Raw genomic sequence first — 18,672 nt, 5'->3', positions numbered from 1 at the left:
GAGTTGTCAGACTGGTCAACCCGTGGTGGGACAGGTCAGCCCATGACGGGCCAGCTATTTAGTAAGACGGTGTGGGCCGACTCGTCATCTTAGTAGATTAGGAAATCCTCAACCCAACGCAACCCAATTTAAGGCGGGTTGCGGGTTAGGTGGGCCAACCCACGAGCTCATAGATTTTTTTTAAAAAAATTCATATCTTCAATGTTTTACTTTAAAAATATTTCATCAATCAAATATATCTAGAAACTAATATTTTAAATATAAATGGACATAAATGACTATTCATATTTAATAAAAAAGTACTATTTTATTTCAAAATTATAACAAAAAAGATAATAAATTGACATAAAACTTGGCTTACATATGTTTCTCAACCTGCGGGTCAACCCATGCCCATCGCGGGCTGACTTATGCAGGTCGCGGGTCTAGGTGTTTTGGTCTGCGCTGGGCTTGGGTTGATAAAATTTTAACCTAACCTGCTATTTGACGAGGCAGACCAATCCGATGGGCTCAACCTAAATTGACGTCTCTAACTATATCAAAGCAAAATGCTTATCTTTATTAACATAGAGCAATAAATACAAATTTCCACAATGAGGTCTGGGGTTCAAATCTTGGCAAAGTCGAGGTAAATACCTCCCTTTTGCCACAATAATAAATTTCCACTAGATGAGTTTTTCTTCCATAAAAAGTGCTCGCATATCCACATACACACATAAAACACCTTAGGCACCAAGTCTTTAGTGAATGAATCGACCAACATAGAATCTATATTGATGTACTCTATCATGTCTAATGACTTTGAACTCATTCCATGCAAGTCCAAGATTAAGAGCTTATTTAAGTTAGCAATTTAAGAAGAAACCACTCCAAAGAGCGAGTTCCGTCTCTGATTTAATGTGCTTAAGTTAGTGAATCTAAAAACTTCTTCAGGAACCGTACCTGTAACATTACATGATTGGAGTTGCGGCACAACCAACTACAGAAGATCACCCAATTCCTTCTTCAATTCACCTTCCATAGAATTCGATGCAAGGTTCAACAACGTCAGGTTCTTGATATCGCTAATCTGCAGAGGGATCGGGGAACTCAAATCATTCTCGTAAGGCTCCAGGTACTCCAGACTAGAGAGATTGCCAATTGTTTGTGGAATTGTCCCAGAAAGTGAATTCTGACCAAGCCGCAACTGGAAGAGGATTGGCGATGAACCCACTGGAATGGCACCTTCGAGGTGATTTCTGGTCAGATCCAGGGACTCTACCGTAGGGGATGAGAGTAAGCCTGATGGAATGCTGCTGTTAAGTTGGTTGTAGCTGAGGTCCGTGTTCTTGACATATCTTGTAAGTCCTGATGCAATAGTGCTGCTGAAGTTCTGATTGGTAGCATCCCTCTCTCACACTAGCCAACTACACCTTTCTGATTTAACTCCTCACTGATGGTTATGGGACTAATCGTATGGGATTGTTGGTTGATGGATTTCACCTTTTGCTATCATTGTTCTGATTGGTAGTAAATCGATAGAGGGTTCTGATTGGCAGCAAACCATTAGAGGTTTTTGACCATGGACAACTTATTTGGAATCTCACCGTACAGTTGATTGCAAGAAAGGAGAAGTATCTCCAATGATACGGTGAATGGGATGGGGCCCTCACCGCGGGTATCAAAGCCCCGAAGGATGTGGCGGTCAAAGTCCCGAGGGACGTAACGGTCAAGGTCCCAAGGGATGTGGCAATCAGACTCCCAAGAGACATGGCAGTCAAAGTCCCAAAGTGATTAACTTGGGCGGCCGGGCACGATTCTTAGGAGGCTTGTCCTGCACTTGTAAGAAGCCACTCGGAGATCCCCAGGTTGGTTTTCCTATGAAACTCCGAGCAGACGTTTTCCATATATGGTTCCAAGTGAACTGGCTTCGTTGGTTGGTTCAAGAGTTTGATATACTTGGCATTCCTCTTCAAGGTCCAACCTGAATTCATAGTCAGGAAGATGGATTGAAGCAGCAAAGGTTAACTCAACCGCTCACACACTCAACACCCCTATGTATATTAGACCAGACTTGCTTTGGACGAAGGTCCAGTCGGATATCATTAAGATAATCGCAGAGAAAACACTAGGGCCCATCAAGACCTATAAACCCACAAGGTCTATCACTATGGAATAATAATCAATAATCCATCAGTTCGATAATTCTCTTAACGCTATATATAACTATTGTCAAAGAATCACTGATCAGAACTTTGTACAGCCCGTACAGTGAAGGTTCTATCCTCCCAGCATAGAATTGATTAGCCTAATTAGGGAAAGATGACAGACTGTGAATATAGTTGGTCTTATTTTAATGACTTATCTCGTTTCTCGTGCTAAAGGATCACAATACCATATATATTTGAGGTCATTTCTTCCCACGAAGCTCTTCCATTGCTCAACACTATTGTCCATCACTGTTCTTGTATCATCAGTATTAAGTTTTTCCATTTGACTTGAGTGTCAGAGTAACTACACTGAGAATCCCCCTTGTCCTCTTTGACCTGACAAGCTTGCTCGTGGCTTCAAACTCCCTCCTCGAGTTTTCTTACAGTTAACAACAAGTTATCTCATCGGCAGTCCATCTTCACTGACTGCAAACAGGATCAACCAACTTGATGAGCTCACCTAACTCATCAGGAATCCTCCCTGATATCTGGTTCCAGCTTAAATCTAAAATAGTGAGGTTTGTGTGAAGGCTAATCTCGGTTGGAATTTCTCCGGCAAGACGGTTATTAGACAACACCAGTTCCCTCAATCCATGGGCTTTACTAAGAGAAGGTATGCTTTCATCAAACGAATTGAAAGAAAGATTCAAACTTTACAACTCTCCGAGGTAATCGACCCAGGGCCGGCCCTGGAGGAGGGCGGCACTGGACGATGACCCTGGGCCCATGATTTGAGAGGGTCAAATTTTTTTTTTTAGTATTATGTATTATAGGTATGTAATTAGGACCTTAAATAATTGAGCTCAAATTCATATTTTAGAATATTTTGATATTATCTTTTATTTTTATCTTTTTAGACATGTAATTAGGGTCTTAAGTAGTTGGAGTCCAAATTTATTTTGGACTTTTTTTTTCTACCCGAATCTCTTATGTAGAAGGACCGGAGCTGAATCTACCTGCTAACTGATGCCTCCACCGAGCTTATTGTGTGACAAGTCCTGCATCTGTTGCAGTTCCGAGAGGCTGGTGCAATTGGGGAAGAAGGATTCAGGAATGCTGGTGAAGGTGTTATTGGAGATCGAGCCAGAGCAAGGAGTCGAGGTGGCGGAGTTCGAAGAAGCTGTCGGACCCGGAGAATCTGACGAGGTCTAGTCCTGCGACTAGAGATGTGGAGGAGCAGTTCACTCCTTTCCAAGTGCAAGGATTTGGGCGGATCGTGGTATTCCATTGGGCGCGAAGGAGTTTGGGGTAATTCGACAGAGTGACCAAGATTGGGACTTGGGTATGGTCGAGTTGGGGAGAAGTGCCCGCAAAGCTACCGAAATAACACAAGGAGAAGCAAAGAAGAAGAAGAAATAAGAGGAGAAAGATACCCTCGTCTCTCTCCATTTCCACCAGCTCTGCTTCGATCACAAGACGCTACAAAAAAAGAGATTATTCAGTGATAGAAGACGAGAGAGGACTCCAAAGAACGAACACAAAGCAAAGCAATTGCCAAAGACCGACGGTTGGTAGGCACCAGGAGGAGGATCGTGGATCGAGGATGCACACTAGATTCAGTGGGTCAGGGAGCGCTGACTGATCCGGAATAATAAACTTGGGCTACGGGGCTTGACTTGTAAGCTGTGACGAGTGACTTTGAACGGTGTTGGTCATGAGCGGATCCAGAAATTGAAATATGGAGGAATGATTTTTATATAGTATAATGGATGATATTTTTTATCTCTATCAATAAAATCTCATAATATTAGGATTTCATCGTCGGCAAAGGGAGCGACCGTCGATGCCATCCCTCCGTTGGATCCACCCTTAGTATTGGTATTTGTGTTGGTGTTGGTGCAAAGATTTTTATCAGGATCCCACCGCCGTTCTCACCTGATATTACGGAATCCATTTGAAGCAATTGTTTCTTCATGAACGATCTGGAATTGCACTCAACAATGAAAAGATGAACAGCGCACAAGATTAATGCATTATGAGCCCTTGTTTAGAGGTCTATAAGTGATGATGGGGAGCAGGGACGGAGAGTTTAGCTGTACCTAGTTGACTCCATTGTCTCTCTTTAATTTTTTTTTCGCTCATGAGCTATTCGAATTTCGATTTGATAAAAATTTATTTGAACTCGTTTAATGAGACTTGTTAAGATAAACAAACAAAACTCAAGTTTCATAATACTCGGATCGTTAACTTGTGAATATATTCGTTAGTAAACTCATAAATTAATTTTTAAATGGAAAAAATAATAATTTTGATATTAAATTTATAGATTTTACATTCTATTTATATAAAAATATATAGACAAATATATTAAATTTATTTATTAAAATAAAATTATAAATTTTAATAAGAATATTATAATTTTTTCTAAATATATAATTTAATTTTTAATAAATATTTAAATTTATAATTTATATTTATTAAGCTCATTTAAATTTTCTTCGCATTTGATTTTAGAAAATCAAAAATTATTTTCAAATATTTCTATTTATATTTTTAGTAAATAAAGCTGTGTAATTAAATTTTTTTCGTTGATTAGGGTTACTGTAACCCTAAATTTATAAATCTAACTTTATTGTAGGACATATTGTGTCATATCCCTACTGTATCAAAAGTAAAAACTTACCACTTTTATAAATCTCTACCTACAATCATAAATCTAATAAAAAAATTTATATTAGGCCCACCGTATCATTATTTTCATTTCCTATAATATACATATTAATTAATTTATTAATATGTGTGGGCCCATGCCTTTTTACCTTTTAAAATTATTTTAAATCCAACATCCAATTTATAAAACCCAACTTTTTAGATTTTATAAATCCAGCACTGCAGTCATCCTTATAGAAAATAAAATATTTTCCTTAATAACCGTTTCTTTACTGAATTGTGTTATTTCTTGATAGAAAAGGAACTCTTTGTTTACTTGAAAAATAGGTGAGCAGATGAATGTCAAATATATAAATTACAGATTATTAATTTTCTCACAAAGCTATTATTTAAGTGAACGACAAATAAGTTTGTTCTTACATATATGCTATTTTGTTTTCATTATATACTCTACAAATTTTTATATTGTTTGTCATCATTAATTTTTAAATTTTTTTATATTATACAGTTTAAATAATATATACTATAATCAACTGAATATAATGAATGACTATACTAAATTTGAGTATGCTTTAATAATAAAAAAGGTAACTTAAAAGAGAGATTTTAGCTAATTTATTATTGTTTATTCTTTTTTTATTCTTGTCGATTTAATTTTATCAAAATACTTTTCGTAAAAACTATTTTGAGTCCATTAGTGTCAGTGAGCTTCCATTAAATTAAATTAAATTAATGAACCTATGAATTTAGAAGTTGATTTTAAATAATTTGATTAAATTGAATAAATTAATTATTATACCAAATGGACTAAACCACACCACGGCCTTGTCAAGTGGCATGATCAGCCCATGTTCTCCTTTGGACCTCATTTTCTTTTCTTGATTTTATTAATTTCTTTTAAAAAATTCAGTTAATTAGATAGAAAATTAAATTAATCTATATTTTATCAATCCGATTTCTTCAATTTTAATTTATTAAAAATTTTGATGAGTTCGATTAATTAAAAAATATTTTTCTCACATCCCAAAAATATATATTGTCACAATGGAAATACCCCTCTGTAGCATAGCATTCTGATATAATAGAATCTGAAATTAAAACATTTTTGACATATAGTAAAAAACCAATAGCAATAAAGTTTATCGAGATAAATATCTTATCTCCTTCATATGTTAATTATCATTCTTAATAATCATTCCTGATTTATTTTTTTAATATTAATATTACGACATATTTGTACGAACACTATTTTACCGACGTGGATATATAAGAATAAAGAAAAGTTTACACGCACGCACCTCTAAAAATTTTATTTATCGGAAATATAAAAAGTAAGACCAACTGATGGAAGAAAGTACGGATAAAAGCAAAGGACGACAATGAAGGCAAGAGAAAATATCTCCCAGCGACATGGGACCGGTAAGTGAGTGATCTATTAGCGATGCAAGCTCATCTACCTAATAATTTGGAAATGAAAGAAAAATAAAGGATAACATGTACAAATAGCTCCATCGATGTATAGTAAGATGGTGTATGAACTAATATGAAATAGAGGTCAAAGAAAATAGTCTAAGTTAATGTTACTAATATAAATAAGATCATCGACATTTACTAATATAAAAAGAAGTACCAACATAATCATCTACTAATTTGATCAACCAGATATAATAAATAAATCGAGTGTACATATCGTACATCGAAATCATGTACAAAATAAGCACGTAATAAGTATAACAAGTACTGACTGCGGAAGAAACATTCTATCATGGATGAATCCCGTGAACAATCAAGATATATAAAATAGGTATGGTCTGTTAGAGAACTATTTTACCATAAACGAATCCAATGGACAAACAGAATAAACAAATAGTCACTATTTGTGAGAGAAATATTCTACCACGATGAATCTCGTGGATAGACAGAGTGTGTAGTTAACTATCTAAATACGAACTAGGAAGAAATATAATACTCTATCATAGATGGATTATGTGGCCAGCCACAATATGAGAATAATTTCTATATGTGGTAGAAACACTCTACCACTGATAAGTCTCATGGGCAGACAAGGTGTGTAGGTAGCTATCTAGCTACGGATTGTGGATCAAATATGTTACCACAGATGGATCCCGTGGACACTCAAGATGTATTTGTATATGAAGCAATAATAACCAAGTAATAACAATCCATCTAAGAATAATGTACATTCTACCAACTACATTATATGTTGATCTCAGTAATATATAGGCACAAGTCTAAATAACAAACAAGAGTTTAATAGGATACTTGATATCCTACCCTACGATATGATCTAATGTATAGTTATGAGTCTAAATAATCAACAAAAGTCTAGTAGAATAATCGATATCCTACACTACGGTATAATATTAATTAATAATATATAGGCATGAGTATAAATATTGCACTAGTAACATTAACCTAGTAAAATATTTTACATCTATGCTCAGTATCGCTAATATAAAAATATATAAGTATAAATAACAACAAGATTATATACCAAAGTAGAATAATACAAGTTAAAGTGAGAATTATAAATACAAAAAAGAACCTAAAGTGAAAGTAAGTAAATGAATCGATTGCTACAGTAGCATCATGGGGTTTGTGATTTAATAATTTTGAAAGTGGGGTAGAGTATTTTGGAAAGTTTCGGTTTAGCAAAACACTATATATAAAAATACATAATTGTTTAATAATTATTTTAGAATATTTAAGTCATGTATAGCGGCCGCGTCAAAACTATTACTTGCATGAGATTATTTCGTCATGCACCCAAATTGTTGAAAAGTTTATTTAATTTTTCTGGACGGATGATCGATGGATTCTATTAAATTTCAAAATACTTATTGAAAAACTAAAATTAAACTTCCTTTGGCGATTAAAAAAAGGACTGCTATTTCTTTAATATGCTGTTCATTTCTTAATATCCATACTAAACTTCGGATTAAACAACACTAACTTTTCTTAACACAAATCCAGCTTTTGTTTTTTTAATAAACACATTACACTAAAACAATAATAATAATAATAATCTAGAAGACGGCGTAGTGGAATCGATTCCACTAACAATTAATCTTTCCTCGATCGGTAAACGTTCAAACTAAATTACTTGATGCACCTGCCTGCTTTTCTTTGGATAAATTCTCATTGTACTCGATCAAATGCACTTTATAAGTAATATTAAAACTGCAAGAACGATACTAATAATTCCAGGTGAGGACATGGATAAGACTGCAAGAACGCTTTGAACACTAGTTTGTCTGCTAGACGACTGAAAACAATGGCTGGGATCACGATCTTTTTTGACTGCTATTTGAAACTCTCATACTGTCGCACTCATATCCGAATATTGACCGACTGTAAAGATGATTTAACTTAGAAAAAAAAGACATCATCTAGCTTTACATCTGAAGAAAAAAGATGTCGTAAAGGTTTAGTGCTATAAAATAATGTTTAAAAGTTAATGCATGACTCGAGGTTTAGCTGGCACAATTGATGGGAGCTTAGTAAGCCATTGGCATTAATCCTTCGTTCAACTCTCCGGTTTCCCGGCATTTATTGTCCATTTTGTGAGTCTCATTTATTCAATCCTCCTTTCACAGTTTTCCCTCTCTTCTCTGTTTAGTTATTAAATGGATCTTGTGCGTTTGGCATGCACTTTGACCAGGAAACATGGAAGGTTGGACAAATCGAATCCCCACTTAATCATCTCATCTCATTGCCTCTCCTTTGGTCAGAAGACATCTTCTGTTTTTTTTAATAATTGCAACATTCCCCACTCAATCTTCACCTTTTGCTCATAAGGGAAGGGATTCTGGTGCCCATCTTTTCATGGAAGCTTCAATTTCAAAGTGTCTTTAGGAATCCCGGCGACCAAAACGTTATCATCTTATCCTCTTAGCTTCGAGGCTTTGACTTTTCTTATTAATTTCAGATTCTGAACTGAATTCTGGCGTGCATGAATCAAAATAGTCGATGAAATGAGCGTTCCTCATTTGTTCAGATGCCCGATAAGCTTGGAAATCTTCACTGATCCTGTTACCTTGAGCACTGGCCAGACCTACGACCGGCCGAGCATCGAGAAATGGCTCGCCGACGGCAACCGGACGTGCCCCGTCTCAATGCAGAGGCTCACCGATACCACATTAATCCCCAACCAAACGCTCCGCCACCTTATTGACCAGTGGCTCCTCGCCGATTGCCGCGAGTCCGTGCAGTTTCCTCACGCCGCGGATTTCGACTTCTCGGTCATCGCGCTCAGACAGGAACTCCTTTCGCCGTCGGCGAAGCTGGACGCGGCCAGGAAAATACACGTCCTGTCTGTGGAGTCTGACGTCGGCCGGGCATGCTTGATACAGCTTGGGTTCTTTCCTCTGCTGCTTCAGCTGCTGTTCCGAGAATCGGGAGGAGGAACCGTCCTCGATGCTGAGTTCGCCGGAGTGTTGCTCAACTCCGTTCTGAGCTTGTCGGTCTCCGGCGTTCCTTTGGATTCCCTAAACATGCTCAAAGAGGAAGCGGCGGCTTTGTCTACGCTGGTGCACCTATTTGACCGAGGCAATGCCGAGATCAAGATCGGTCTATGCCATCTCCTCGAAGTTATGGCTTCTTCTTCTGCCACCCGCGAGCTCTGCTCGCTCGTCGGCCAGTCCCCGCAGGTCTTGCAGATTTTAGTTTCCATGCTCATCGACAAGTCAAGCACAAGCACTTTGAAAGCCTCGGAGGCGGCCGTCCGCGCCACGGCGGTCCTGTGCTCATCGTCGGAGGACAACCGACGCCGCGCGATCGGGCAAGGCGCGGTGGACGGCCTCGTCGCGCACCTGCTGTCGAATTGCTGCGCTCGGCGCAACGCCGCGCCGGCATTGGCCGCGCTGGAGCTCCTCCTGGAACTCGAGGCGGGGAAGAAGGCGCTGGTGGAGAACCCGAGCGGCGTGAGAGCGCTAGTGAAGATGGTCTTCAGGGTGTCAACAGGGCACGAGGGGAGCGAGCACGCGCTGAGGTCACTGCTGGCCGTGTGCGGCGAATCGGAGGGGGCAAGGGAGGCAGCGGTGGGCGCCGGCGTGGTGACGCAGTTGCTGCTGCTGCTGCAAAGCCAGTGCGGCGCGGCAGCGAAAACCAAAGCCAGGGCCCTGCTCAAGATGCTGAGAGCTTCTTGGAATGGCGAAACAAAGGAGGTTCTGTAACTGCAATTCATAAGATGTAAATTTTTATTTTTATTTTTATTTTTATTTTTATTTTAACAATGTGTTTTTTGCATCCATTTCCTAGCTAAGAAAAAGGAAATCAATTACAAAAATATGATCAAATTGGAACACTTTACTTTTATATTTCCTGGTCTAAAAACTTGCACTGACAGATTTATCTGAAAAACTGAGATGGTGCCATGCAAATTGGAGGCAATTATTTGCTAGTTACATGTTGATTGAGCCATTGACTAAAGCTTCAGAGCAAGCTACTGTAAGGTGTATTAAGATATATAAGAACCTCTAATACCACCTCGAGTTAGAGAGTTTTTGTGGTTTAACATGTTGAGAGAACTTAAGTTCAGAATATATAACAAAAGTAAATACAATAACGATGTTACTCCATCAATTAGTTTCTTTTATACTTTGGTTAATTCATGCCTTCTTGATCCCTGCATTCACTGTCTGTTCTCCATCAGGCCTGTGTGTGTGTATTATATTAAAAATTAAGCAGTCTGCAAAAATATGTTGTCCCTTCTTAATATCTTAATGTTGATGAGTTAATGTCCACTGTCATCTTGAGTAGGTGAAGAAGGAAGTGGCGTAGGTCCTTGCGAAATTATTGCACTATTTTTATGGAGTACCCTAGCTGTTCATCACGGACTCTGGGTCGTGCAGCTTAACTATGGCAGACTTTAGAGTATAATTAATCCTTGTAGTGTTGTTTGGTGGTGAAAATGAAAAATAATGATAACAGATAAAAAATTATTCTCATATTTCTCATATTATTATTCACTCTTAACGATAACAGATAAAAAATCGTAGGACAGATGCAAGCAAACACAGCCATAACCCAAGATTACAAGAACACAAAACGAGCACCTTCAGAGGAGAAGCAGCTCACCGCCTAACGAAGAGACATAACATTACCATGCATGATGCATGCTTTAGAAAAGCTTCCATTAGGAATAGATAGATGATCCAGTAACTACTGGCGGCCTTCTCAGTTTTTGGGAACGCTGAACTTCTCAAAACGAGCTCCAATCTCATTGAGAGTTTTGAGCCCAATCAAGCCGTTGAACTCCTCGAAGGTGGTGAGCTTGTGGAGATGGCCTCTGCTCGACCCCTCGTCCTTCAGTGCTTTGAGGACGTCGATCAGTGCACGAGCAGCAGAGTAGACGGCCGTGGTGGAGTGCACGATGAGGTGGAAGCCCATTTCTTTGAGCTCCTGAGGGGTGTGCAAAGGTGTGTAACCGCCTTCGAGCATGTTGGCGGCTCTGAAGCCGTTGGTTTTCTTGCAAACTTCCCTCATCTCGTCGTCGCTCCTCGGTGCCTCCACGAAGCAGGCATCTGCTCCTGCCTGCGGATTGTTAATTACTCAGTGACCGATTCATCGTTATTACACCAACATGAGATGCGACTGGAGACGAGAATTCGATACCTCCATGTAGAGGTTGGCTCGTGCAATTGCGTCAGCTAGACCGCCTGCGGTTGCACGCGCATCGGTGCGAGCAATGAGGAAGAAGTCAGAGTCACCAATGGCTTCTCTTGCAGCTGCTATTTTGGCAGCATGTTCCTCGGCGGGTATTACCTGTTTGCCTTGCATATGGCCTTATCGACAGAGACAAAAAAGGGAGAGGGGAAAATAAATCATCAAATAGCACAATAAGAAAACAAGAAAAAGATGAAAATTTGTCGTTTGTTCTTACCGCACTTCTTGGGCCAAACTTGATCCTGAAATCAATGAGAAAGTAGGAAAAGTTAGCTACAGGTATTAGAACACGAGCAGAGAAGGCAGCAAAACAATTTGCATATCGGTCTCTATGTTACCTCGAGGAATAAGCCAGCTGCACCCGTAGCAATGATATCCCTAACAGTCCTTTGGACATTAAGAGCATTGCCACCTCCAGTATCTAGCATATTCAGAAAAAAAAAAGAAGAAAGTTGAATGATAACCCAAGTGGATTTTGCAATCGGGACATTTAATACATTTTTTTTCATAAACACATACTTAATTCTTATGGTGTACTTCTCATTCTAACATAGAACAATTGCTAAGGAGACCAAACTTTCAATTCTAACAATGAAACCAGGGAATGATTAAGGCATGAAGCAATTCAAAATTTCTTGAATAGGAAGTGCCTTGTCAAAATTGTTTTCCTCAAAATAGTTCAGTGTTTGGTGAATCAACTTATGAAAGAACTTTGGTTTGTGCTTGGTAAAGGTCCTTTACGACACAACTCTACCCTGTAAAAGACAGAATAAATCCGAAACATAAAAGAAAAGGTGCAAATGCCAATTCAGAAAACAAACAGACAAAGAAAAAAGTGGTTTGGACTTAATTGTGCATACGTCAATGTTTACATATCAATGATAGATCTTTTACCAATTATTGTTTTTCCTTCCTAATCAAGTCAATGTTTGGCTAGTTTTAAGAGTTTGCTGATACGTTCAAATTAATATCATAAAATTGACCCAGGCCTCAAATAATTCCCGGAAATTTTAGCCAAGTTGGAAGAACAAGCCAAACAGAGCCAAGTTTTCATACTTGTGATCAGGGGGAGCTATTACAATTCACAAAAGCTACAAGAATTCAGGTTTATTAAATTTACTTTATTGTGAAATTCAATTCTTGTGATTTTTGGAGTGCGCATCTAGGACAAAATAGAATTTTGACAGAAAAGTAGTGTAATGCTGCTGAAAAGAGAAAACCCCTTATGGCAGAGTTCATTACCAGCATCAACGATGAACGCAACATTAGGAGCCGCAGCACAAATAGCGCGAGCCGCATCTGCCATCTCCGGTGGCCTAAAATTCAATTGAAATACCGCAGCACAATTAGCAAATAGATCTGAAGAAGAGGAGACTTGGATTTAGGGGGAACGGAAATCTGAGATGGGCGATCGATGCATACGTGAGGAGGCCGATGTCGGGCATGCCGAGGCGGGAGGCGGAGACGGCGTATCCGGACACAAATCCAGCCTTGTAGCCCAAGCTCTGGAGTACGGCCGCCGAGAGCGCGTCGTAGATCCCCGGCATCAGCACAATGCCATCCTCCTCAATGAGGCGGTGCATCCGCGTCTTCCGGGGTCCGGCGCCGTTGGAGATAGGCTTCACGGCCACTACCGCAGGAGAGCTGGCCATCTGTGCCAATGGGGGAGGAAACCTTCTCGGATTGGATCTGGAAGAAAGTGAAGAAGCAGAGGCTATCGATGAAGAAGAGAGGCAAGCGAGGCGGGATTTTATAGTGCTCGTAGCAGCCAAGGATTCGTAGCATTCGCTCACCGCGGAGGAATGAACGAACGGCTCTGGCCAGCCTGTGTTCTTTCAGATCTAATCAAGGCCGTTGAATGGTGTGGAGCCCGCGCTGTGGCAGAGAGTAGGTGCGCCATTTTTTTAAATGTCAATTATCCAGGCGGGAAATGCATGTGCTGACCTGGATCGAAGACTACTAGTCCTTAAACCATCGCCATACCTGAAATTCTATTAGTAAATACCCGTGGGCCCCACTACAGATGCACCAGCCATGTCCCACTCAAATCAGCGGGTCTAGGCATAAGTAAGTAACCAAAGTATAAGTGGCACACATGGACGTATAGTAGCTCTGTGGGAACCGCAGCCTTACCTATCTGTCCATCACCGCTCAGCACGACGGAAAGCTCAGGGGCCAGGCACCTGATCCAAACATCTGCATCCATTCAAGACGCGCCTTGAGTCACGACTCGACACCGTCCCACGGGCCCCAGACGATTGAGATCGGGTTCGTGATTTGATTCGGCGCTGGACCTCCATGATTGCACCGGAGCCCATTCAGCATCCAATAATGCGATAAATAATAATAATAATAATAATAATAATAATAATAAGGGACCTTATCATCATCGAAGTAATTTAGTCAAAACTAATAACTCTAATCCAGTCTTTAAGAAATGGATTATATAACAATTAATAGCATGTGATTATCATGCAAGAGACAGGCTGTTGCTCGGCATGGGAATAAAATAAGACCTCCGAATAAGCAACAACATTATTAGCCCGCGCTGAATTAAACCATCCATAATGTCAATTAATTAACCACCGCCAAGAAGGACTAATCGAGCAATTGGGTCACATGCACAGTGAGTCCGATCTGGATAAGTCCCATTGCCTATCACACACTCACATGGACGAGACTCCAGTCCGGCTGGCTCCACCGCACTAAGTGAAGCTAATAATGTTGTGAATTTTTATTATTTAATTATATAAAATAATTGAGAAAGAAATACTGATAAAATTATTATGCGGAAACAATGCCAATGGGACTCAATCATTGAGATGTAGGGAAAGGAAGGGAGGTCGATGTCAGAGTTGGGAAGCTGTCACATGCCTCGCATTCGTCCTTCTTAATAAAATAACTTGTTAAATTCAAAATAAAAATGAAAAAAAAAGGTTGTTGGTCGGAGGGTTGATGAGAATAAGTAACTTCGCCCAAAGGTAAAATCACTTCGATCGGGAACAAGAGGACTCGATCAGATAAGACAACGTCACGGCACATAAAATATGCAACTACGATACGGGTCAACTTTAATTTGTCGAGTGCGTCTTAGATGGCTAATTGAATCCGTGACTCTTCGATCCACGTTTCTATTAAATTGCAAGTTGTTCAAACGCACCTTTCTTCGCGACGAAACAAATCTCGTGGATCACGTTTGCGAGAAATTGTGTATAATTAATAGTTTTTTTATAATTGAGATATTCATTTCTTACTAGATTAATCCCTAGTGGAGATTAGCCATTTACAGTGTAGATTGACGTGCCATTTTGACGGATTAAAAAATCATCCATCTGATTTGCGTGTGTATATATATATAATTAAAATTTTTAAGTTTAATTAAAGATTAAACAGATTACATCATACTTTGAAAAGAAAAAAAAAAATTCCTCCAGTCACTTTGCTGGTATCTTAGTCAATTTGGTTGCATTCCATAAGTATGCTCAGATGCATTATTTGCAGCATAACGTGCTCTAACAAATTTGGCATGAGCATGCTATCAAATTTTTAATTTATTTATTATTACAATATATGTTTTGTTTTAATAGATATGTTCTGGAATAAAAACGTTAATGGTTGTTTTTAGCTGAATTCTATAATATTCTTGATATTAGATGTCATACCATGATGAAGTTGTCTTTGAATCTATTAATCATAAATTCACAAGCTTATTAAATTTTTTATTTTAATTTTAAATTTTAAAGATTTTTTTCTCAATCTACGGGCTAATCCAAGCCCATTGCGAGCCGACCTATGTGGGGCGAGGGCTAGGTGGGCCGACCCATCTAGATTCATCTTTAAATAAATTGATACAATTTTAACTCAACTTAATTTAAAATTTTTGATTGGGCAGGTCAACTCAATGGTTCAAATCTAATTTGACAGTTCTAATTCTTACGACCCTATTAATCTTGGATGTGATTGATTCGGCCCAATAAAAATTTTCTACGGCTACCTATTTAGATAATTCAAAAAGTATATATGAATCTTGATAGACGATTCAGAGCTTTAAATCTTTGTTATCTAGGGAGTTGGTCTTATTTTTTATCATCGCACCATAGTTCCAGATTCAAGATAAGTTGAAGATATGTATAATTAATTATTTTTACAAAGGTCATACATTAACCTCGGATGAGATGCTCTCATGATTAATCTCGTAATTATATATAGAGAGGTAAATTAATTACAACACTGAACAAGTCACTATATGAAAAGATTTTTTTACCAACTTTATCATAAATCAATCCTTATTTATTTCTTTAAATTTATCATATGATGATTAACTCGACCATGTAGTGGTAGATCTAGGGGGGAGCGGGGATATGCTTGAGCACCCCTTGCTTCTAGAATATTCTATAAGTATGTTGCAGTCCAAGAGACAATGAAAATAAAGACAAGCTCTAATTTCTTTGTTTGAACATCCTCTTTTTTTTTATCTAACTCTATCACTGCGACCATGTTATGGGATAATGCATAGTTAATTGTTGTTACTTAGCTGAGAAGACATTTTATATATTAACATCGTCAACTTGTTCAACGTGACATTGTGCGGTACTTGTACTATCTTCCTTAATTTGAAAATTTATTAAAATTTAGGCAACTAAATTTAATTATGTTATTTAAGATATTTATGATTTTTTTATAAAAAAAAAATTAGACCGACGGATTGGATACGATCCCTAAAATATAAAGAAACGTACTCGCACTTATAACCATGTGCATGACACGATGGGATGGCACGTGACTTAACATGTTCCAAGATTTAAGTTTCTCACGTCACGACAAAATCGATTGTCTACACGCAACCAGCTTCATTCATTTTTCTAAAAAAATAATAAATATTAAAACATTTTCTTTATCGCGTGGTTCATTCATTGGATTTAATTAATATCAGAGAATTGAAAGTTGAAAAAATAATAATAATATTTTAAAAAAAAAAACATGTGAACGATCCGACTTGGATTGTACCTATCTGGTGTTTGTTTTGAGCACGTGATGTGTTTGTGTGGGGACCATAGCAATTAATTGTGATCGTGATTTTGTCCATGAATTGACAAATATCTATCAATCTAATAGAAAATTTACATACAATCTTTATTAGTAAATAAATTTTTACATGCAGTCTTCATCCATAAAATTTTTTATTTTTACTTCCTTGTCAAATATATTTACCTAATTATTCATGATACTTTTTGATATAAAAATCTAAAAATCAGTATAAATCCTCTTAAATTCAATATATTAAATTAGAATCTAATATATTTTATATCATATTCAGTACGATTTTTTTTTCACCTCAATTGAATGAAAAATATACTATATTTTCTTTAAATAGTACTCAATTGGATGAAAAATATATTAGATTTTCATCCCTAATTAAAAATATTTACCTAATTACTCATGATACTTTTAGGTATAAAAAGTCCAAAAATCAGTATGATTCCTCTTAAATTCAGTACATTTTATTAGAATCTAGTATATTTTTTATTAAATTGAGTACGATTTCTTTAAATGATACTCAATTGGATGAAAAATATACTAGATTTTCTTTAAATAGTAAATGATGCTAAATTTATAAGGAATTATATTAAGAAAAAAAATCGTGCTCAATTTAATAGAACATATACTCAATTCTAGTTTAATGTGCTGAATTTAATAGGAATTATATTCATTTTTAGACTATTTGTACCGAAAAAATATAAGGATTAATTTTGATAGAAAATATACTCGATTCTAGCATAAAGTACTGGATTCTAGTGTAAAGTATTGAATTTAACCATAAATATACTCGTTTTTGGGCTTTTTATACTTAAAAAATTTGAGGGACAATTTAGGTAACAATATTTACATGAGGGAGTTGAAACAAGTAATACTTTGCATGCAGAGAGTGAAAACAAAATTTTTTGTGATTAGGGATTATATGCAAAGTTATTATTATGATTAGTAATTTTTCTCTACTTTACCGCCAATCAATCAATCTAATTGTTTACAAATAAATTTATTGTACCACAATAAATAAATAAAATTGTTTTTCACTAGTTGAATAAAATTTATTCATTATTTAGTTATATTAAATTTAAGTTGATTAATTGTTAAAATTATCATAGAAATTTTTCATCTATCATTAAAATTCATTATTATTGACGTGATATATATGAAATTTACGTCGATTAATTTTAAGAGTAAACGGTTTGATTCTCTTGAAATTTTTCATGGATCATTAAAATTCATTATTATTGATGTGATATATATGGTGATACGATCTTGTGAAAGGATCATATTTGTATTTTCCACGAAATTAAGACGGTATTTTCATAGGTCATGATCATGTCAGTTGGTCGTTCACAGTTAGTTATCAACATTGATTATGGCCCAAATAGTGGCCCTTCTAATTGGGCCTAAAGGCCCACTAAGAGTGCTATTAAAAGTAGGAGGATTTGTTGTAGGTGGCTAAGGATATTAAGAGCTTAAATGTGTGAATCAAATGGCTAAAAGATAAGTACACAAGTGCAATATGAAACACCTAGAAATGTGGATGAACATAATTACACAACATGTTAAATATGACCCTTTCACCATGTTTTACCTTTGTAAGCTATTTCTATCAAAGTATTCCTCTCTTTTTAATTATTCTAATTTAACATGATTTATTAATTATTAATATTCCACATGAAAGGTTTAAAAATACTAAATAATCCTATAAAACATAGTGAAAAAAAGACAATATAAAAGGTAAATTTCTTTTTAAAACAACTCTCCTCATTTGTAATATATATTGTGAATTCATTTGTCACAACAATTAGATAGTGATTATGTGTGTGTCCTAATGCATTGATTATAGATTGATTAAGAATATATGATTCGGTTCAAATAGTCAAGATTATATGCATTAGTATTTAACAGTCGAGCTTCACTTAGAAGTTGCATTAAAAATTACTTATTCCATACCATAACGTAGTGATTCACTTATAGCATTGCCAAAATCATATTTAACAGTTCATATATATATATATATATATACCAACCCATTACAAAAAATAAAATAAAATAAAGGCATAGAATTTGTATTTCCATTAATTATATTGTTTGTAGTCTAACTAACAACTTCTTGTGTAAATTAGCTTATAATTAGCAGCATTTATCTATA

The 18,672-nt window shown here is 36.8% G+C and overlaps 2 protein-coding genes across 2 annotated transcripts; one reads left to right on the top strand and one right to left on the bottom strand.

Moving 5' to 3' along the window:
• The first annotated feature begins 8,794 nt into the window (after positions 1–8,794).
• Positions 8,795–10,002, top strand: LOC122038418 (U-box domain-containing protein 26-like). Its single transcript, XM_042598197.1, has one exon. The coding sequence runs from the start codon at positions 8,795–8,797 to the stop codon at positions 9,992–9,994; it is 1,200 nt and encodes a 399-aa protein (XP_042454131.1). The 3' UTR covers positions 9,995–10,002.
• A 748-nt stretch (positions 10,003–10,750) lies between these two features.
• On the bottom strand, positions 10,751–13,220 carry LOC122049366 (carboxyvinyl-carboxyphosphonate phosphorylmutase, chloroplastic-like). The gene is made up of 6 exons (XM_042610760.1): positions 12,909–13,220; positions 12,729–12,802; positions 11,825–11,907; positions 11,704–11,728; positions 11,436–11,605; positions 10,751–11,354 (listed from the first exon to the last, which is right to left on the bottom strand). The coding sequence occupies exons 1-6, from the start codon at positions 13,136–13,138 to the stop codon at positions 10,998–11,000; spliced, it is 939 nt and encodes a 312-aa protein (XP_042466694.1). The 5' UTR covers positions 13,139–13,220; the 3' UTR covers positions 10,751–10,997.
• Positions 13,221–18,672: the final 5,452 nt, after the last annotated feature.

The sequence above is a fragment of the Zingiber officinale genome, chromosome 1B (assembly GCF_018446385.1).
Source record: "Zingiber officinale cultivar Zhangliang chromosome 1B, Zo_v1.1, whole genome shotgun sequence".
Classification (NCBI taxonomy): domain Eukaryota; kingdom Viridiplantae; phylum Streptophyta; class Magnoliopsida; order Zingiberales; family Zingiberaceae; genus Zingiber; species Zingiber officinale.
The sequence above is the reverse complement of the archived record's forward strand: the minus strand, read 5'-3'. Positions and strand labels throughout refer to the sequence as shown.

Excerpts from the sequence above, each read along its gene's own strand:
- LOC122038418 (XM_042598197.1), top strand. The coding sequence starts at position 8,795 with ATGAGCGTTCCTCATTTGTTCAGATGCCCGATAAGCTTGGAAATCTTC.
- LOC122049366 (XM_042610760.1), bottom strand. The coding sequence starts at position 13,138 with ATGGCCAGCTCTCCTGCGGTAGTGGCCGTGAAGCCTATCTCCAACGGC. Across the intron at positions 11,908-12,728 it reads TGCGTTCATCGTTGATGCTG|ATACTGGAGGTGGCAATGCT; the intron begins GTAATGAACTCT and ends TGAATATGCTAG. Across the intron at positions 11,355-11,435 it reads GAGCCAACCTCTACATGGAG|GCAGGAGCAGATGCCTGCTT; the intron begins GTATCGAATTCT and ends AACAATCCGCAG.